Genomic DNA, 23,042 nt, shown 5'->3' on the forward strand with positions numbered 1-23,042 from the left:
ACAGCTGATAGCCGTGATAAAATAAGGGTAGATACTGCCTAGCCTGCTGAGTTCCTCGAGCATTTTGTGTGTGTCGCTTGGATTTCCAGCATCTGCAGATTTTCTCCAGCCTGTAGCGGTTCTTCCACCAATTTTCTGACAGTTGTTTCGTAGCGCCGACAGGGCTGTGGTATTGCTGTGACTGACAGTAAATTCTGCCTATAATCCCTGTGGTTAACAAACGACCGCGCCTTTTGATAGGCAGCTGGCGGAGACTAAGGGGTGGGTCATTTGTGACTGCCCAGCGGTGGGCGGGACCGTCATGTGATCGACAATCTGGTTGGTTGGCGCTTTGGGCGGTTGGAGCTGGTTGCTGTGGTTACCGAGGCCTAGTGGGTCGTCTGCACTGTGCGAAACCCGAGCTTGATTGGAGTTTAAGGCCCCATCAAACTGATCGAGGGATGGATTCGCGGTTCTTCAAAAACCCCTATTTGGACTATGAGAGCCCAGCATCTACCGAAAGCCTGTTCGACTCCACAGGACATGTGAGTGTGGGAGACAGGGTCCTAGAAGCTGCGGTCAGGGAGATGAGGGTGGGGGGGGGGGGGGTGGTGAGGACGTAGCCCCGGTAATGTGAGGAGGTGTAGTTGGTGTTGGGAGGAATGTGAATTGGATATTCGGTTGAGGATTTTCTGTGCCGTGGTGGGTCCGAGTCTAGGTGTAGGAGGGACAGCTGCAGAGGAATCTCCTCGGGAGAGGAGGGGGCAGAATCGGGGCGGGGGGTGGGGGTAGGGTGAAAGATCTAGGCTCGCCCAGGAAAGAGAGGAACCTGAATAACTACGGGTTGGATCTGGATCTGGGCCTGAGCTAGAACTTGACCCATGGATGCTTGGGTTCCCAGGCCTGCTCAGCTATCTGGAGCAACACACACAAAATGCTGGAGGAATTTAGGAGGTCAGGCAGCATCTGTGGGGGTAAATGAACAGTCAATGTTTCTGGCCGTGATCCTTCACCAAGACCTGTCCTGATTGAAGGGTTTCAACAAGAAATAGTTGCTATCTGACTTGAGTTCCTCTAGCCTTTTCTGTGTGTTGCTTTTTTTTGAGGAGACAATGGTGATGCCTTTCCAGTGCTGCAAGGTGCATCCAAGAAGACTACAAACTTTGAGCTGAGTCTGATCTTTTAATCTTCAAATATCCTTATCCTTATCAACCAAAGTTGGTGCTGCCTCATTTGAAGACAGTGATCAATTTTATCATTGACATTTGCTCATGTTGCATCCACAGCAATATGAGAATTGATAAATGGTTGGTGAAAATGTCAATGAGTGGGGATCCTGTTATTAAAACAAATAAAAATTATGTACTAATGGCGTGTCTCCTTAAAGATGTAATTATAATGAAACCTTGTGAATTGACACCAAAATGTGGATTTTTAGCAAATTCCAAATTGCACAATGTCCAAAACACTAAAAGCCCATGGGAACTAAGGGAAGTTGATGTTGGAGACAAAATTTGTTCATGATCATCAGGAATTTTGGGTAATCAGTTCTGAAGAGCTTTATGCACTATTCTTTAATATCTGTATTTATCTACAAACCTCTACATTTAATATATAATAGTAACTTTATTTATAGACCAATTTTCATACGGATCATCTAGTTTAAAATGTTTTACAATGGGATAAAAGTACAACCATAAAAATTAAGTATAAAAAGACACCTGAAAATAAAAGACAAAAAGATATTAATTAAAAAGAAGGTTGAATAAATAGGTTTTGAGCTGGCATTTAAAAGTGTCAGCTTATTCTGCATCCCTTGTAGCCTTAGGTATAGGTGTCCCCCGCTTTTCGAACATTCGCTTTACGAAACCTCACTGTTACGAAAGAACTACATTAGTACCCTGTTTTCGCTTTGAGAAGGTGTTTTCACTGTTACGAAGAAAGGCAGCGCGTGATAAAAAATTAGCACACGAAAAAATCAGTGCGTGATAAAAGGCAGCGCGCGCCCCGAGCAGCCGCTCCGCCCTGGATTCGGAACGGCATTGCTTAAACACATTGCATTGAGCAGCCGTTAGCAAGATGAGTTCTAAGGTGTCGGAAAAGCCTGAAAGAGTAAGGGTGTTACACTTAGCGTAAAACTAGACATAATTAAGCTTTTCGATCATGGTGAACGAAGCAAGGACAAAGTGAGTTTGGCTTGTGGAAGTTGATGAAGATGATGTTGAAGAGGTTTTGGCATCCCATGACCAAGAACTGATAGATGAAGAGCTGATGCAATTGGAAGAGGAAAGGATAACAATCGAAACCGAATGCAGAAAGTGAAGCAACTGCGTGAGATTTTCGCTGCAATGATAAAGTACGACTTTAATTTTGAAAGGGTACATCGGTTTAGGGGATATTTGCAGGATGGTTTGAGTGCTTACAAACAACTGTATAATAGAAAAATGCGCGAGGCTCAGCAGTCAAGCAAGCCTTCCACATCAGCCACAGCAGACGACGAACCTCGACCTTCGACATTGAGGTGGGCAGTCATAGGAGAAGATGAGCTGCCTGCCCTGATCGACGATCACCACCCCAACACCCGGGCCCTGGACAGATACTGTATCGATTCGCAAAGAACACAGCGATAGCCGGGAGGCACACAGCACATCTTGAAGAAAAAAGCCGAAATAAACATGCTAATTAATTACGTGCCGCCTAGCACGTAATTGTCGGCCCAGATCAGAGGCAATGCAATCGGCAATCGCCTCTGATCTGCACCGACATTTATGTGCCGGGCAGCACCTAATTAATTAGCATGTTTATTTCGACTTTTTTTCTTAACGATGTGCTGTGTGCATCCCGGCTACCCTTGGACCCCTGCGTTCTTCGCGGCAGTGTATCGGGTCAGCAGCCTGGAGGGTGGGGGCCACTGCACCACCCAGCCTGCAACGACTCAGTCTAACACACCATCCATCAGTGTGCTCGGTTCTGTTTTCCCAATTCTGGTAAGTGATACTACACTGTACATACATTATTTCTACTTTATATAGGCTGTGCATTTTTACATGTTATTTGGTAGATTTGGCAACTTCATAGTTTAAAGGTTACTGGAGAGCCCATTTATGCCAACAGCGCTTGCATGAGATTTTTTGCCGAGAGCACTTGCGTGAGATTTTCGCTACAGAGATCTGTGCAGACAATCGTAGAGAAGTATTTCTACTTTATATAGGCTGTGTATTTATCATATCATTCCTGCTTTTGTTATATGTTACTGTTATTTTAGGTTTTATGTGTTATTTGGCATGATTTGGTAGGTTATTTTTGGGTCTGCGAACGCTCACAAAATTTTCCCATATAAATAAATGGTAATTGCTTCTTCGCTTCACAACATTTCGGCTAACAAACCGTTTCATAGGAACGCTCTACCTTCGGATGGCGGGGGAAACCTATATTGAATTTCACAGATTAGGAGTGTAGTTCAAAAATATGATTGACATATGAGAAAACTAGAAGCAACGCCTGCAAATAAAGCGCATGGTGAAACTACAACCCAGGACAACATGTATGCTGAACTGTGAGTGTGACATACAGTAGAATGTGCAGATTATCTGTACAAATTAGGCTCTGTGTCTTGTCACATCCATTTGTGAACAGCAGCATACATTTGGACAGATAACAGGAGTGGAAGGCTCTGAGAACATCAGCATCCTCAACAGTGACAGGACTTAGTATGTGAATGGAAAAAATAACGCTAGATTAAAGAAAGAGACATAAAAATCTTCCGCAAAATACTGATGGTCCGAGGGTCCCATGCAAGGAAGGAAGTAAAAGAAATGAGTAACGTATTGGGGACAAAGGATCTTCATCTTTCAAATGTGAAGTTCAAGGTCCATCCTTCCACATACTATGGTGAATGAAGCTACATTGGATTGGAGTTGCCAGCTGCGCATACTCAAACACAGTTGTCATCTGTGTACCACAGAGTAACTGCTGGAGTTTAGGTAACTGTGGTTCTAAATTGTAGTTGTCATAGGCTGATCAGTTTTCCAAAAATTCAGAAGACTGGGTCCATTCCACTGTTGGATGTGAGGTGCAAAATTGCAACAAGAAAGATTTAAAACTGTAAAAAATGAGGGGTAGCGCTTTGAATCAGTGATAGTGAGTGCTCACAAATATTTGGACTTGAGATTGAACATTTTGTGGCTTCCTTTATCCTTTAAGGTGGTAAATGTTGCAGGTTTCAAAGGTGCAATCACAAGGGTTGCTATGCACCTTGTAGATAATGCCACAGCCATATTGCATTATTGAAGGGAATAAATATTGAAGGTGGGAGATAGAGTGCCCGTCAGCCATATTATTTTCTGCTGAATGATAGAGAGTATTTTAAGTTGGAATGGCACTTACTAAGTCAAGAGTATTTCTGTTTTTCTTTCTGGCACAGATTTAACAAAATGAACCAGTCTTTGCAAAATATTGTGCAATTCTAAACCTACAATCTTCAGAAATATTTTGCCAGAAATAGACTCTGCATGCACTACTGGGTGTGTCCCAGAGGCACTCCTTTGGAGAACTTGAAACAAACTCCCAAAATTAATTTTGATGTTTTTTGGTTGTGATATCATATGTTTTATTTTTGAATTTTCCACAGTGTTGCAATCTAGCAAGGAAATGGTGTATGTATTTTTTTAAAGATTATTTTTGTAATATAAAATCAGTTTACCTGAAGGTGAGTCTTTAATGTGAAATGATTTTTTTTAGGATGAATTAGTGATATCAGACATCGAAACACCAGTGAGTTTTCCAGCTCGCATACTATCCTGACCTACAAAGGCATGCTACTGCTGCTATCTAATGGTCTAAATCCTGGAATTCCACCCAAATAACAGTGGAATATTTTCTAGTTTGTAAAATTTTCAGTGTATGTGTTCCATCCTTAAATGGTTTTAGAAGATGGCGGTAAGAATACCTGCAAGCTGCTGCAGGCCGCCTGCTGAAGATACTTCCATAGTATCTGAAGTGGAATTATTATTCTTTTTACAGATACAGCGCAGAACAGGCCCATCCAGCCTAATGAGCCGTGCCGCCCAACAACACACCTATTTAACCCTAGCCTAATTACAGGGCAATTTACAATGACCAATTAACCTATTAATCTGTGGAACGTGGGAGGAAACTGAATACCCAGAGGAAACCCACATACTTCACGGGAAACAAGAGGAATTCTGCAGATGCTGGAAATTCAAGCAACACACATCAAAGTTGCTGGTGAACGCAGCAGGCCAGGCAGCATCTCTAGGAAGAATTACAGTCAACGTTTCAGGCCGAGATCCTTCGTCAGGACTAACTGAAGGAAGAGTTAGTAAAGAAATCTCTTACTAACTGTTCCTTCAGTTAGTCCTGACGAAGGGTCTCAGCCTGAAACGTCGACTGTACCTCTTCCTAGAGATGCTGCCTGGCTTGCTGCGTTTACCAGCAACTTTGATGTGTGTTACTTCACGGGAAAGACATTCATGCAGATGGTGCTGCAATTGAACTCTAATGCCCTGAACTGTAATAGTCATGCTATGCTAGCGTAGATTTAGGACATTAAGGATGATATTTTTCTAAGTGAGGATGACACGTGGTATTGCTTCATGCCTGCTGCCTTTATCTTCATGGGCCAGGTTTTGGAAGCAGTGTAGGAGTGGCCTAGTGCATTGATGAGTGGAGAGAATGAATAATGAAGTTAAGAGGGTATAGTACGAATTATGCAGGCTGCTTTGTCCCAAATGGTGCTGAACTTCTTCAGTTAAGAATATTTCTGATTTTCTTTCTGGGAGCGGGTATGATCACTTTGATGTGGTTCTATTATAACCCACGTCAACCCCCAACAGTTTGAGGGAATTAGATAGGCAAAACATGTGGAGATTACAGATATCTGTAAGAATAAAAGGGTTGTAATGGAAGGTGATTTTAATGTCGCTCATATTGGTTAGGAATGCCCTTGTGCAAAGAGGCTGGATGGGGTGGAATTTGTTAAATTTATCTGGGAGAGTTTTCTCCAACAATATGTAGATACCCCTACTAGAGAGCGGGAAGCACTGCACCTCCTTTTGGGAATGAAGTAAGATATATGAATAAGTGTAAGTGGGAGAGTAGTTTGGGACCAATAACCATAATTTGATTATTTTTTAAATAGTTATGGAAAAAGATAGGACTAGTTCATGAGTTAAAGTCCTAAACTGGAGCAAGGCAAATTATGAAGACGTTTGACAGGATCATGCAAAAGTTGACTCAGACAGGCTGTTTGCAGGTAAGAAGATGTCTGGCAAGTGGGAGGCTTTTAGCATTGAGACAGGGAGGGTTTAGAGACAGCATGTTTCTGGTGGAATGAATAGAGAGACTGGCAGAATTTGGGAGCACTGGGATTGATATTGAGGCCTTGGCTAGGAAAAACGAGGAGCTGTGTTATGGGTCTAGGCAGCTGTGATCAAGCAAGTCTTATGATGAGTATAAGGAGTACACCTGAAGGGGAAACTAGGAGGACAGAAAGAGGATGTGTGATAGCTCTGGCTTATAAGGTAAAGGAGAATGTGAAGAGATTTTACAATGATATTGAGAGGGTGATTAGGGAGGGAGTAAGTCCCATTCAGGGTCAATATGGCCATCTCTGTGGAGCCAAGTAAGATGAACAAGATAACATTTAAAAGACATTTGGATAGGAAGGTTTTTGATGGATATAGGCTAAATCAGGGCAAATGGGACTGATGTTGGTGAGCACCCTGATCTGAATGGATAATTGGGGCCATATGGTCTATTTCCATTCAATATTACAGCAAGACTCCATTTAAAATAAATATTGCTGATCTTTATCTACCATGGAGAAGGTTATGGAAGCTAAAGACTTAAGAGAAATGAATGGTGATGTCTTGCAACATGTCCACATTACAAAAGAAAAGGTATTGGTTGTTCTTGAAGCATATTAGGGTGGATAAATACCCAAAACCCAATTAGGTGTATCCTTAGATATTATGAGAAGTTGGGGAGAAATTGCATTACCCCTTGCAAAAATTTGCATCATCTTTAGTCATGGGCAAGGTACCAGAAGACTGAAGGATGGTTAATGTTTCACCTTTATTTAAAAAAAAGGGCCATGGAACTAAAGACCAGTGGACTTAACATAAGTGGTGAGAGAGTTGCTGGAGGGGTTTTTGAGGGACGAGTGGACCAGCATTAGGAAGACGAGGGTAGATTAGAGATAGTCAGCATGGTTTTGTGCATGGAAAATCATGTCATATTTGGTGGAAGAGGTGATTTAAAAACGATTGACAAGGGCACAGCAGTGTATATGAATTATGTTGACTTTTGCAAAGCCCTTGATGAGTTCTCATGTAGTAGGATAGCTCGGCAGATTAGAACACATGGATCCAAGTTGGGCTCGCCGATTGGATACAAAATTGGTTTGGTTGAAGTGGACGGTTGATTTTTCAGATTGGAAGCCTGTGAGTAGTGGCGTGCTTGAAGAATTTGTGTTGGGTCCACTGCTGTTTGTCATCTATATTAACAATCTGGATGAGAGTGTAGTTGGCCTTGACTAGTAAGTTTGCAGATGACACCAAATTTGGTGGTATAGGAGACAGTGAAGAGGGTTATCTAAGATTACAAGAGGATCCAGGTCAACTGTGGAAGTGGGCCAAACATAGTAGTTGGAATTTATCTCTGACAAGTGCAAAATGTACTTTGGTAAGTTAAACATGGCAGAGGGTTTGCACAGTAAATTATAGGTCATTGAAAGTGGAGACACAGGTTGACAGGCATTTGACACACTTGTCTTCACAGTCATGGCTTTGAGTACAGAAGTTGAGATGTCATGTTACAGCTACGGAAGTCACAGCTGAGACCACACTTGGGAGTATTGCATTTGGTTCTGGTCATTCACCTATGGAAATGATGCCATTAAGTTGGAAAGGGTGCAGAATAGTTTCAGGAGGATTGTAGGACCTGTATTATGAAGAGAGGCTGGATAGTCTCGGTCTGTTTCCCTAGGGTAAAGGAAGCTGAGGGCTGACCTTAAAGGAGTAGATTAATCGTGAGGGACATAGATAAGATGAATCCTTTCAGTCGTTTTCTCCTCAACCATCAGGCTCCTGAACCAGTGTGGATAACTTCAGTAATCTCAACTCTAAACTGATTCCACAATCTATTGATTCACTTTCAAGGCTCTACAACTTGTGTTCTCAGTATTATTTATTGGTTGGTGCACAAACTCATCTGTAGTTAACAGTCACTGTTCTGTGGCATTTGAACATCTTACAATTAAATGCTAGACAAATTACCTGCTCAGAGAGTTTCCTACTGTCTACATTCCCCCAAGCATGAACACCAAGGACACACTGGTAGAGCTTCACAGCATCGTCAGCTGTCTACAAAACAAGCATCCAGATGCTCTCTTCATAATTGCAGGAGACTTCAGTCATGTTAACCTGCAGGATATTTTCACCCAAATTCTACCAAAACATCACCGTGACCATTAGGGGAACAAACAGACACGATACTTACAAAGTTATTCCATGCCCTCATCTTGACCTCTCTGACCACATCTCCATAATGTTAATCCTAGCATACCAACCACTGCTGAAAATGGATAAACCAGTTAGAGCAACATCACTGTATGGCCTAATGAGGCAATCTCTATGCTTCAGGATTGTTGTGAATGGACTAGCTGGCAGATGTTCAAGGAGGTTCCACCAGAAACAGAGAAGACAAAGATCTTGAAGGATATACCTCATCTGTCACAGGCTGCATTTGTAAGTGTGTAGACGACATTAGTTCGGCAAGTACAGTCATATAATGGCCAACCAGATGCCCTGCTGAATGCTGAGGTGCGCTGGGATAGCGCCTTCAAGTCTGGAGACAGAACAGCCAGGGGAACCCTCAACCTGGGCATCAAGAGGGCAAAGACCACCTATGCACAAAAAATTCTGAAACACCTATCCGATAACAAGCCCCCGTATATGTAACTGGGCATCAAGAGCATTACTGACAACGGAAGAAAAAAACAGCATCGACTGTACCAGTGACACCACCCTCTCCAACACTAAATAACTTATGCATGCTTCGAGACATGCGACACAATACTAGCCACGAAAGCTACCCTCCCTTCTAGGTGAGCAGCCACTTTCTGAAATAGCTGCAGATGTGAGAAGGACTCTGCACAGAGTCAACCCCAATAAGGCTCCCACGCCAGACAGCATCCCTGGCTGAGTACTCAGTGAGTGTGCACACCAACTCATGTCTTCACAGACATATTCAACACTTCACTTATCCAGGCTGCTGACTCCATATGTTTCAAAAGCCACTATAATCTCTGTACCAAGGAACTCTACTACACCTTCAGAACTAAATGACTAGCATCTGATGGCACTGACACCAATCATTATGAAGTGCCTTGAATGGCTGGTGTAGATCCTTCGTTGGTCAGGGTTGATGGTAGACATTGCTCCCCAGCTGACTACATGATATGCAAGCTAGGACAGTGTGATGTGGACAGAAAGCTGTTTTCTATGTAGCAGGCTCCCCCTCTGCACACAGCTGATGGATCTGAAGTAATGGCAGAGACCGATACAATTTGGCTCCAGCAGCGTCACAGGAGTAGCCAGTCAGCATTGAACTTAATGTAGGACTGCCTTAGGGACTCCAGGTCCAGATTTTTCCTTGGTGTTTACTCCCAAAGCCTTTCCCATGAGTGGATATAGCTGCAAGACAGCAGATGTTTGAGACCAGAGTTTTCCTTTTCTTAGATGAGCTGCTATCCATGGCTGATGAGACCAACTGCCTGAAGCGACTGGTTTTAAGGTGCCAGTAACCCATCTTTTCCCTTCTCCTGTCAGTAGAAATGGTTCTGCTGGGCTTAGTAGCTAAGCCACACGTGAAGGCCTGGAGCTGGAGTTGGTCTTCGGAGGCTATTTGTGATGCATGCCATTGGGAACATTTAATATGTAGTAGGAGCTTGTCCCCATTTTCACCCCTGGCTATAACAACCTTATGGAACCAAAGGCTTGTAATGATGCACATAAAAAAAAAACTCCATTCTTGCCAAACTGGACACTTAACAATATGCTTACCAACAGAGCCACTCTGCATATAGCATCTGTCATGCACTTGCCCCTAATACACCTAGAAAACAAGGACACTTGTTTCAACATGTTGTTTCTAGATTTCAATTCAGCATTCAATACAAGTGAACAAAACTCCTCAGCGTAAATATACCATCGTGCAACTGGGTGTTGGACTTCCTGACCAACAGACCTCAGATAGAGAGGGTGCACAACTGTTCCTTCCCTCCCTGTCATCCTCAACACAGGTGATCCCCAGGGTTGTGTGCTGAGCCCATTGCTGTACGCTCTGCTCACACAGGACTACATGGCCAAACACTCAAATAATCATATTGTCAAGTTCGACAATGGCAAGACAGTGGTAGGGCTCATCACCGACTACAATGAGATGGCTACAGAGAGAAGGTCGATGAGCTTGACGCCTAGTGCCGGGCAAATATCTTCTTCCTTAATGTCAACAAGACAAAGGAGATGGTTATCAACTTCAGGAGAACATGCACCACTCACATACCCATTTACAGACGTGGAAACCGCAAGCAGTTTCAAACACTTGGGAGTACACATCTCATATGACCTTTTAAAATCCCAGAACGCAACCTACGCAATCAAGAAGGCTCACCGATGCTTCTACTTTCTGAGGAAGCACACCGATGTTCCAGATCTACAGATGCACAGTAGAGACCATCCTAACGTGCTGCAACACTGCATATCTACAATGGACGACACCTTTGAATATCCAAACTCTTTAGCTGGGATAAAGTCATTCACACAAACGGCCTAAAAGTTCTTGGGGAGCGAAATCCCAGACACCCAAAATTAATGTTGTGAGGGCCAACTCTCAGAGTACACAAATATCTGAAGTATTGATTGATCACCTATACCTGTGACCATGTTTGATGTGCTTAGTGACAACTTCAGTCTGGTCTGCCAGCTTGGATTCAGTTACAACAGTACAAATAACTTAGTCAGAGATGCCCAGTTTGATGCAGTAGGATTAACGTAATTCTACTGTGTTATGTTTGGCTGATGTAGACAGAACATCTCATGGTCACATCACATTGCCAAACATATCTCTTGAGCAGCTGGCCCTGTTCTCTGTAGACAGTGCTGTTTGTTTGCAAAGCTGTCCTTTTAACTTCAGACTAATTATTGCTTGCAATTAACATTAAGAACTGATAGCAGCTTGTGTGAATTAATAAATGCTATATTCACAAAACTTGAGAATTCTACGAGAATACAATGTGCAGAGTAATTGAAGAAGGATAGGCAGTAGATAAGGCATAAATGCAGTCTGTTGGATGGGTTTAACCCGAGAAGCATTAAGAACAACGATGATGAACTTCGTGCATGGATCAGTACATGGAATTATGATGTTGCAGCCATTACCAAGACCTGGCTGATGTGGGAGCAGGATTGGCTGCTTGATATACAGGGGGCTGAGATATCGAGGTAGAAGAAGGGGAAAGTGACATTCATAATCAGGGATAATATCACAACTGCAGAAAGGTTGGATATTGTAGCGTAATTGTCTATTGATTCAGTGTCAGTGGTAGTTAGAAACAGGAAGGGAGCAATCACTCTGTTGGGGGTATTCTATATAACCTCCAAATACAACGGGATACTGAAGAGTAGGTAATAGGCAGATTTTAGAAATGTGCAAAAATAACTGTTATTAGCATGGAAGACTCCAACTTCCTGAATTGACTCCTCTTTAGTGCATTGGGTTTAGTTGCGACAGAATGTGTTAGTTTGTCCAGGCTGACTAGAGGAAAGGCCTTACTGGATCTAGTACTAGATAATGAACCTGATCAGGTGACAGATCTGTTGGTGGGCGAGCACTTTGGAAATAGTGACAACATCTCCCTGGCCTTTAGCATAAACAAAGGCAGGAGCAATAAGTATGAGAAAGTATTTAATTTTAGGAGTATAATTATGGTGATATTAGGCAGGAATTTTGAAGAATATTGGGAACAGATTTCAGGGAAATACACAGTGAAAATATGGAGATTGTTAAGGGAGCACTTGTATGGGGTTCTGGATAGGTTTGTTCCATTGAGACGGAAGGATGCTAGTGTGAAAAAGTCATAGTTGACAGAAGAGATGGAAAATTGGGTCACAAGGAGGAAGGAAGTATACTTAAAATTTGTGAAGTAAAAATCAGATGGGGTTCTTGTAAGTTATAAGGTAGTCAGGAAGGAGCTTAAGAAGTGAGTCAGGAGAGCTAAAAGGGTACGTGAATAGGATTAACGAAACCCCAAGGTGTTCTGTACATATGTGAAGAACAGGAGGATGACTAGAGTAAGGGCTGCTCAAGGATAAAAGGCGAAACATAGGCTTGAAGGCAGACGATGTAGGGGAGGTCCTTAATGAATACTTTGCTTCATTGTTCACCAGGGAGAGGGACCTTGACAGATGTAAGGTCAGTGTAGAACCGACTGATATGCTGGAAGATGTTGAGGATAAGGAATAGAAAGTGTCAGACAGGATATACCTTGGGTTATTACAGGAATCGAAGGAAGAGGTTGCTGAGGCATAGATGATTATCTTTGTGGCCACAGGAGTAGTACCAGAGGATTGGAAGATGGCAAATGTTATTTCCTTGTTCAAGAAAGGGAGTAGGAATAGTCCCGGCAATCATAGACCAGTGAATCTTACATCGGCGATTGCCAACTAATGAAAAGGATTCTTAGGGGCAGGATTTACGACCATGGGGAGAACCAAAGTCTCATTAGGGATAATCAGCATGGCTTTGTGAGTGAAGGTTGTGTCTCAAGATCTGATCGATTTTTTTTCAAGGAAGTGACAAAGCAAAATGTTGAGCAGTGGATGTGGTATAAATGGCTTCATGGAAACTTGGCTGTGTGGATACAGAATTGGTTTGCTTACGGAATACGAAGTGTGATAATAGATGGAATATATTCTGCTTGGAGGTCAGCGACTAGTGGTGTTCCATAGGGATCTGTTGTGGAACCACTGCTCATTGTGATTTCTATAAATGACTTGGACGAGGAAGTAGAGGGTGGGTTAGTCAGTTTGCACATGACACAAATACCGATGGTGTTGATGATAGCATAGAAAGTTGTCATAAGGGGTTCCGGTGACATCATCTTTCAGAATGGCAGCTTAAATCAACAGCTTCTCCGGAAAAACGCATATTTTGCCCCATTAATCCATCAAATATAAGATCTTTTGAAAATATCTGAATTGATAAGGGGGGCAAGAATGGGGAGAAAGAATCGAGATTAAAAAAAAGCACCACTGTGGAGCCTATGGAAGAGAGAGGTACAGCGCACGGCTCTCCTACACGTGCGCGTGGCGGCGAAGCTGACAATGGGCCTCGTACAGGTGAAGTGGCAAATAAGGATTTTGGAAGAGATAAGGGAAGTCATAAAAGATATAAAGCAACAACTCCATGATATAAAGTCAGAGCTCACCAACGTCAATCAGAAAATAGCAGTGGCAGACACTCGAATTGAGAAGGTGGAAGATCGCGTGCAAGACGTGGAACAGATACTAAGTAAGACTATAAAAATATTAAATCAACAGAGAAGTAAATTGCTTGACCAGGAGGGAAGATCGCGATGAAAAAATATCGGGATTTACAATGTTCCCGAAGGAGCGGAGGGATCGTCGATGATGGACTTTGTAGACAAGCTGTTGCGGGAGGCGCTGGAGATTCCTCAGACTATGGAGATTGAAATTGAGAGGGCACATCATTCACTCGTCCAGTGGCCTCCCGGAGACAAAGAAGGTAAATTGCGCTCCATAGTACTTAAATTCCTTCGATTCAAGAGCAAGGTGGAGATTCTACGAAGGGCCTGGAGTAAGAAGAGGGTGTTTTGGAACGGGAAGTTAATATACTTTGATCATGATTACCCCCCAGCGGTCCTACAGAAACGGAAGGAATATTCTGAAGTGAAACGAATATTAAAACAAGAAAAGATTAAATTCCAAACCCCGTACCCTGCTAAACTGAGGGTATTTTACCAAGGAGGGATGCGACTGTACCAGACAATGGAGGAAGCGACTGCAGACATGAACAACAGAGGACGTGGTCAAACCAAGGGAAAGTCTGGCTGAGCAGTTATCCCGATCTGCTTGGGAAATAGTAAGAGAACGTAGAAAGCAGGGGACGGGAACAGGATGAGAGAAGGATATTAGGAAGAGACTGTCAGTTCTCCGAGGGCAGCCCTCACCTCCTCCAGAAGAGTCATAAGGTTTGGCTAACTTTAAAAGTGCTGATAAACTAAACGGAAGCAAAAATAGACGGTGATATACCTATCTCGAAAAAACGTGTTATAATGTGGATTTTATATTACTCAATTTTTGAAAAATTCCTTTATTCATTCCTTTTTCCCCACCTAAATGAGAATATATACATGGAAGGAATACATAGGGAAATCATTTCTGTATAATGGATATAGTTTTTTTTTACTTACTTTTATAGGTACTGCAGCAGGGGCCCTCAACCCACAGGTTGGAGGGGCTATCCCCCATGGCTAGACTTTTCTTCTAGCCCAACCCAGGGTCATCTAAAGACCCCAGCCTTGGAATCACACCTTCGTTACCTTTTTTTATTATCACTTTTCTTGGTTCTTATTTGTTCAGGGAATAGATCGATTAAGTTACATTCTGCAAATTTCAATGCTATACTAATATATTTTAGGTATATACCTCAAGAATGGTTGAAAAGAGATAAATGTAAATATTTAATAAATGTACTGCCGGTGGCTGGTAAAAAGACCCTTACCAGGAAATGGTTATCTCAGGAGAGCCCAACTTTAAATGTATGGATGGAAATTACAATGGACATTTACAAAATGGAGAAGATAACAACATCTGTTAATCATAAGTTGGAACAATTTTATTCATACTGGGAAAAATGGTTTAACTACATAACACCTCATAGGCCTGATTTTATTCTCACAATCAATGAATATGTTGTAAAAAAAAATCACTCCCTACTTTGTACATAGTTTTCTTCTTTTGATTGTTCTTTCTTTCCTCTTCTTTCTATAAGTGTATACTTATAAGTATACACTTCTTTCTATAAGTGTATACCTCAGATAAATATTATGTGGAGATTTGTGACAAGTATGATTATATGATATATGTATAGTATCTGAAATACATCTTATGGAAATGTTTGATGATGAAACTCAATAAAAGATAAATTACAAAAACAAAGAAAGTTGTCATAGGTTACACCAGCACATTGAGGGGATGCAGAGCTGGGCTGAGAAATAACAGATGGAATTCAATCTGGAAAAGTGTGGAGTGATTCGCCTTGGAAGGTTGAACTTAAAGGCAGAGTACAGGGTGGCTACTACTGACAGGATTCTTAGCAATGTGGAGAACCAGAGAGGTCTTGGGGGTCCACATCTATAGACTCCTCAAAGTTGCTGCACAAGTTGTTGATAGGATGTTTAAGAAGGCATATGGTGCGTTGGCCTTAATTACTTATGAGATTGAGTTCAGGGTCTGTTTTGTAATATTGCAGCTCTATGAAACTCTGGTTAGGGCATACTTGGAGTATTGTGTTTAGTTCTGATGTGGAAAGTTTAGAGAGGGTGCAAAGGAGATTTACCAGAATGCTGCCCAGATTAGAGGACATGTCTAATGTGGAAAGCTTGCATGAACTCGGGCTTTTCTCTTTGAAAAGATGAGAAGCGACGATAGAGATGTACAAGACTATAAGAAGCATGGACAGGGCGGACAGCTAGCGACTTTTCTTAGGGTAATAATTGATATCCTTTTAAGCTGCCTGGAGGAAAGTTTAGGGGAGGTGTCATGGGCAGATTTTTATACGCAGAAAATAGTAAGTGCCTGGAATGAACTGTTGAAGTTGGTGGTGGAGGCTGATAGAGTAGGGATATTTAAGAGATTTACATAGGTACATGGATGAAAGAAAAATGGAGGGTCATGGGCTATGTCAGAGGGAGGAGTTAGATTGATCATGGAGTGGATTTATAGAAAGTATTCACCCTCTTTGAAAGCCTTCAAGTTCTTATTGTTTTACAACATTGAATCACAGTGGATTTAATTTGGCTTTTTTGACACTGATCAAAAGAAAAAGACTCTTTCGTGTCAAAGTGAAAACTGATCTCTACAAAGTGATCTAAATTAATTACAAATATAAAACACAAAAATAATTGATTCAACTCCTTCAAATCAATATTTAGTAAATGTACCTTTGGCAGTAATTACAGCCTTAAGCCTTGTGTGGGTAGGTCTCTATCAGCTTTGCACATCTGGATACTGCAACTTTTCCCCATTCTTCTTTACAAAACTGCTCAACTCTGTCAGATTGCATAGGGATCGTGAGTGAAGTCCTTTTCAAGTCTCAGCCACAAGTTCTCAATTGGATTGAGATCTTGACTCTGAATTGGCCATTCCAGGACATTAACTTTGTTGTTTTTAAGTCATTTCTCCATAGCTTTGGCTCTATGCTTGGGGTCATTGTCTTGCTGGAAAAGAAATCTTCTCTCAAATCATAGTTCTCTTGCAGACTGCATCAGGCTTTCCTCCAGGATTTCCCTGTACTTTGCCAGCAGTTGACCTTCCAGAGCTGACTCACCAGCAGTTGGACCTTTCAGAGCAGCTGATAGGAAAGCACTTCAGTGGTCGTCTCTAGCACACAGAAGATCATCAGGACATAGCTCCCAGCCCTGGAGGACACCTGCAGCCCTCGCTGCCTAAGGAAAGCTACAAACATCTGTAAGGACAATACACACCCATGCAATCATCTGTTTTAACTTCTTCCATCTGGCAGACGTTATAAGATTTTCTATGCCCGCACTTCTAGACTGAAAAATAGCTTTTTCCCCAGAGCTATAATTGCTCTGAACCAATCGATCAAACATCATCCATAAATTTGTTATATTGCAACTTTAATGCTGGTTTTACAGCTGTCATGCATCTGAGTTGCGCTTTTGTACTGCTGGACATTGCTTGTACTGGCTGGTTACTTGATTTTATTTATTGTTTATTTGTTTTATAGCATTGAGTATGAGAGTTGCAAACTCATTTTCGCCGTATTGGTGCATGACAAATTGTACTATGCAATGACAATAAAGATATTTCATTTCATTTTACTACAATCCATTGAAACACCTTGGTTGCACCCAAGTCTCCAAAAATAAATCTCCATTTAACTAATTATTTGACATCTAAAACCAATTGGCTGTGCCAGTGATGATTCGGTGTGTCATATTAAGGCGGGGGGGGTGAATACATATGCAATCAATTATTTAGTGTTATAGTCATAGTCATACTTTATTGATCCCGGGGGAGATTGGTTTTCGTTATAGTTGCACCATAAATAATTGAATAGTAATAAAACCATAAATATTTAAATAGTAATATGTAAATTATGCCAGGAAATAAGTCCAGGACCAGCCTATTGGCTCAGGGTGTCTGACCCTCCAAGGGAGGAGTTGCAAAGTTTGATGGCCACAGGCAGGAATGACTTCCTATGATGCTCTGTGCTGCATCTTAGAGGAATGAGTCTCTGGCTGAATGTACTCCTGTGCCCACCCAGTACATTATGTAGTGGATGGGAGACATTGTCCAAGATGGCATGCAACTTGGACAGCATCCTCTTTTCAGACACCACCGTCAGAGAGTCCAGTTCCATCCCCACAACATCACTGGCCTTACAAATGAGTTTGTTGATTCTGTTGGGGTCTGCTGCCCTCAGCCTGCTGCCCCAGCACACAACAGCAAACATGATTGCACTGGCCACCACAGACTCGTAGAACATCCTCTGCATCGTCCGGCAGATGTTAAAGGACCTCAGTCTCCTCAGGAAATAGAGACGGCTCTGACCCTTCTTGTAGACAGCCTCAGTGTTTTTTGACCAGTCCAGTTTATTGCCATTTCGTATCCCCAGGTATTTGTAGTCCTCCACCATGTCCACACTGACCCCCTGGATGGAAACAGGGGTCACCGGTACCTTAGCTCTCCTCAGGTCTACCACCAGTTCCTTAGTCTTTTTCACATTAAGCTGCAAATGATAAGTTTCCTACTGTAACCCTGTACTTAGCCTCATCTCCCCTGCTGATGCATCCAACTATGGCAGAGTCATCAGAAAACTTCTGAAGATGACCAGACTCTGTGCAGTAGTTGAAGTCCGAAGTGTAAATGGTGAAGAGAAAGGGAGACAAGACAGTCCCCTGTGGAGCCCCAATGCTGCTGATCACTCTGTCGGACACACAGTGTTGCAAGCATATGTATTGTGGTCTGCCAGTCAGGTAATCAAGAATCCATGACACCAGGAAAGCATCCACCTGCATCGCGGTCAACTTCTCCCCCAGCAGAGCAGGGCGGATATTGTTGAACGCACTGGAGAAGTCAAAAAATATGACCCTCACAGTGCTCGCTGGCTTGTCCAGGTGGGCGTAGACACGGTTCAGCAGGTAGATGATGGCATCCTCAACTCCTAGTTGGGGCTGGTAGGCAAACTGGAGGGGATCTAAGTGTGGCCTGACCATAGGCCGGAGCAGCTCCAAAACAAATCTCTTCAGGGTCTTCATGATATGGGACGTCAATGCCACCGGTCTGTAGTCATTGAGGTCGCTGGGGCGCAGTGTCTTCGACACAGGGACGAGGCAGGACGTCTTCCACAGCACAGGAACCCTCCGGAGCCTCAGGCTCAGGTTGAAGACATGGCGAAGTACTCCACACAGCTGAGGGGCACAGGCTTTGAGCACCCTGGTACTGACACCATCCAGTCCTGCAGCCTTGCTTGGGTTGAGACGTTTCAGCTGTCTTCTCACCTGTTCAGCTGTGAAGCCTACCGTGGTGGTTTCGTGTGGGGAAGGGGTATAGTCATGAGAGCAGGGTGGGGGACTGTGAGGAGGGGTAGGAAGGGAGAGTGAAATATGTGTTGGTTGGGGGCCGACAACAGATGACTCATGGGGATGGGCAGGGGCCAAAATGTCAAATCTGTTAAAGAACAGGTTAAGTTCGTTGGCCCTGCCCACACTGCCTTCAGCTCCTCTGTTGCTAGTTTGCCGGAACCCAGTGATGGTCCTCATCCCACTCCAGACCTCTCTCATGTTGTTCTGCTGGAGTTTCCACTCAAGCTTCCTCCTGTACCTGTCTTTAGCCTCCCTGATCCTGGCTTTCAGATCCCTCTGTATTGCCCTCAGCTCCTCCCTATTTCCATCTCTGAACGCCCTCTTTTTAGCATTCAGGATGTCCTTAATGTCCTTTGTTACCCATGGCTTGTTATTTGAATAACAAAGGACAGTTCTTGTCGGAACATTGCAGTCCACACAGAAGTTGATGTAATCAGTGATGCACTCTGTGAGCCCATCAATATCCTCGCCATGTGGCTCACAGAGTGCCTGCCAGTCTGTCACCTCAAAACAACCCTGGAGCGCCTCATAAGCTTCCGACCATTTCCTCACTGTCTTCAAGGTTGCAGGTTTACTCTTCAGCAGAGGCACGTAGCAGGGTTTTAGATGCACCAGGTTGTGATCTGACCTTCCCAGTGGGGGGAGGGGAGAGGAGCTGTATGCATCCTTAACGTTAGCGTACATCAAATCCAGAGTCCTCTCCCCTCTGGTTGTACAGCTCACATACTGTGTGAAGTTGGGCAGTGTTCTCTGTTGTCTCAACCCGGTCTTCTTCCCTCGCCTTTTTGATCCCCCTCTGCATCCTCTGTGTGTTTTCCTCCAGATTTCAGCTGGGGTGTCCGCTGCTCTGCTCGCTAAACTGGCCGGCATAAGCGCAATCAGCTGGTCCTTGGAATAAACAATGCGACCATACTGCTGCCCCTCTAATGAGATATGTCCGAATGTAACTATTTCCAGCGCTAAAAAACCAAATAAAACACTCTCTACCAGCATGTTAGAGAGGGTGCAGCTTCAACGTGTTACCGTGAGGAAAAAAATACAACAAATAACCTAAGTTAACTAGTTTAAAAAGTAAGAAAATAGATGGAACAACTGTAACAGGCTGCATGCACGACTGGCGCATATTATATATATATATATGTGTGTGTGTGTGTGTGTGTGTGTGTGTGTGTGTGTGTGTATATATGTGTGTGTGTGTATATATGTGTGTGTGTATATGTGTGTGTGTATATATGTATGTATTTATATGTATATGTATGTGTATATATATTACAAATATTATAGATTTGTAAATATTTTAGATCATTTTGTAGAGATCATTTTTTCTGTTGATCACTGTTTTTAAAAAAAGCCAACTTAAGTCCACTGTGATTCAATGTTGTAAAATAGTAAAACATAAAGATTTCCAAGGGGAGAGAGTGAATACTTTTTATAGGCGCTGTATATGTCAGCACATTATTATTGCAGAAGATCCCGTCCTGTGTTAGACTATTTTATATTCTAAAACTAAAGCTTTCTGCTGCAGTGTCAATATGGCCCTCTCATATTTGCACCCATTACTATGCATGGCAGAACATTCCAGGTACACACAACTCTGTAGTTTTTTAAAAAAAACAGTCTGCATATCTTCTCTGGTAAAGGCTCGTGATGTCTAAAGCTTAGTAATTCTGCCAAAACCCAATTAAGCATATGTGGGTCAGTTATTTTATAAGTAAGTGTTTCTTTTCTTTTTAAATCTTTTTATTGAGTAAGTATACAAAAAAGGTAAGCCATATAAACATTAATACAATGTTAAAGTATAATAAAATTCCAAAAGATAACAATACCAAAAAGAAAATACTACAAACAATGTAATTTAAGCATAAGAAACCAAGATAACATAATAGTATACTAGATTTTATATATATCAATGGAAAAAAAGAAAAAAAAACCCCCAAAAAAAAAACCCACCGTGCAACTAACTAAAAGCAAAACAAAGCAATGGGCTAACTTGAAACCAAACAGAGTTAAACTTAAAATCACGTCCTCAATCCCGACCTCCATTAAAACAGTGAAAAAAAAACAAGAAGGGTAAATATTACATTAAATGAAAATATCGAATAAAAGGTCCCCAAATCTGTTCAAATTTAAATGAAGAATCATAAAGGTTACTTCTAATTTTCTCCAGATTCAAACATAAAATCGTCTGAGAAAACCAAAAAAAGGTAGTTGGAGCATTAAGCTCTTTCCAATGTTGTAAAATACATCTTTTCGCCATTAAAGTAAGAAATGCAATCATTCTACGGGCTGAAGGGGAAAGATTACTAGAAATTTTAGGTAGTCCAAAGATAGCAGTAATAGGGTGAGGAGAGATATCTATATTTAATACCTTAGAAATAATATTGAAAATATCTCTCCAAAAAGTTTCCAAAGTAGGGCAAGACCAAAACATATGAGTTAAAGAGGCTATCTGCCCCGAACATCTATCACAGAAAGGATTAATATGCGAGTAAAAACGCGCTAACTTATCTTTGGACATATGTGCTCTATGCACCACTTTAAATTGAATTAGGGAATGTTTAGCACAAATAGAGGAAGTATTATCTAATTGTAAAATCTGCCCCCAATCATCCACAGAAATGGTAAGCCCCAATTCCTGTTCCCAATCTACCCTAATCTTATCAAATGGAGCTTTCCTGAGTTTCATAATAATATTATAAATCATAGCCGATGCACCTTTCTGACATGGATTAAGGTTAATTATCGAATCTAAAATATATATAGGAGGAAGCATTGGAAAGGAAGGAAGTATAGTACTTAGAAAATTTCTAACTTGTAAATATCTAAAAAAATGTATTCTTGATAGGTTATATTTATTAGATAATTGTTCAAAAGACATAAGGGAACCATCTAAAAATAAATCCAAAAACCGTAAAATACCCTTAGTCTTCCAAGTTTGAAAAGCGCGATCCGTAAAAGAGGGAGGAAAAAATATGTTACCTAAAATAGGAATCGCTAACCCGAATTGATTAAGATCAAAAAATTTTCTGAATTGAAACCAAATACACAAAGCATATTTAACGATCGGGTTAGAGACCTGCTTAAGGCATTTCGAATCAAAAGGAAGAGATGAACCTAAAATAGAACCAAGTGTATAACCCTGAACAGATTGTAATTCCAATGCTACCCATTTAGGAATAGATAGTATATCCCGGTCAAGTAACCAAAATTTCATATGTCGAATATTAATAGCCCAATAATAAAATCTAAAGTTAGGTAATGCTAAACCTCCATCTCTCTTAGCTTTCTGTAAATGTATTTTACCCAGTCTCAGATTCTTATTCTGCCAAATAAATGAAGAAATTTTAGAGTCGACTTTATCAAAAAAAGATTTAGGAACGAAAATTGGTAATGCCTGAAACACATATAAAAATTTTGGCAAAAAAAACATCTTAACTGCATTAATACGACCAATCAAAGTTAAATATAAAGGAAACCATTTAGATGAAAGTTGAGTAATATGGTCTATTAATGGTAGAAAGTTAGTCTTAAATAAATCTTTATGTTTACAAGTAATTTTAATCCCAAGATATGAAAGGTAATTATTAATCAATTTAAATGGAAATTTATAATATAAGGGAAGATGTTTATTAATCGGAAAAAGTTCACTCTTACTAAGATTTAATTTATAACCTGAGAAAAGACCAAATTGTGCTAATAACTCTAAAACAGCAGGAATAGATCTCTCAGGATTAGAAATATATAAAAGTAAATCATCAGCATAGAGTGATAATTTATGGGACTTTAATCCCCGAGTTATCCCAGTAATATTTGAAGATTCTCGAATAGCAATTGCAAGAGGTTCTAATGCAATATCAAATAATAGGGGACTAAGAGGACAGCCTTGTCGAGTACCACGAAAGAGAGGAAAAAAAGGTGAGTTTAAAGAGTTAGTAAGAACCGAGGCTACAGGGGAGTGATATAACAGTTTAATCCAGGATATAAATTTCAGGCTAAAATTAAACATTTCAAGCACCATACTCTATCAAAAGCTTTCTCGGCATCTAAAGAAATAACACACTCAGGAACATTTTGTGAGGGAGTATAAACGATATTTAACAATGTACGAATATTATAAAAAGAGTAA

At 41.5% G+C, this 23,042-nt stretch overlaps 1 protein-coding gene across 1 annotated transcript in view; it reads left to right on the forward strand.

Moving 5' to 3' along the window:
* The first annotated feature begins 325 nt into the window (after positions 1-325).
* lancl1 (LanC antibiotic synthetase component C-like 1 (bacterial)) overlaps positions 326-23,042 on the forward strand; it is a 104,257-nt gene continuing 81,540 nt past the window's right edge. Inside the window, exon 1 of the mRNA XM_063051501.1 lies at positions 326-524. Within this exon, the coding sequence (XP_062907571.1) occupies positions 441-524 (84 nt within the window). The 5' untranslated portion in view covers positions 326-440. The remainder of the gene's footprint in view (positions 525-23,042) is intronic.

Source organism: Mobula hypostoma, chromosome 6 (genome assembly GCF_963921235.1).
Source record: "Mobula hypostoma chromosome 6, sMobHyp1.1, whole genome shotgun sequence".
Lineage (NCBI taxonomy): Eukaryota > Metazoa > Chordata > Chondrichthyes > Myliobatiformes > Myliobatidae > Mobula > Mobula hypostoma.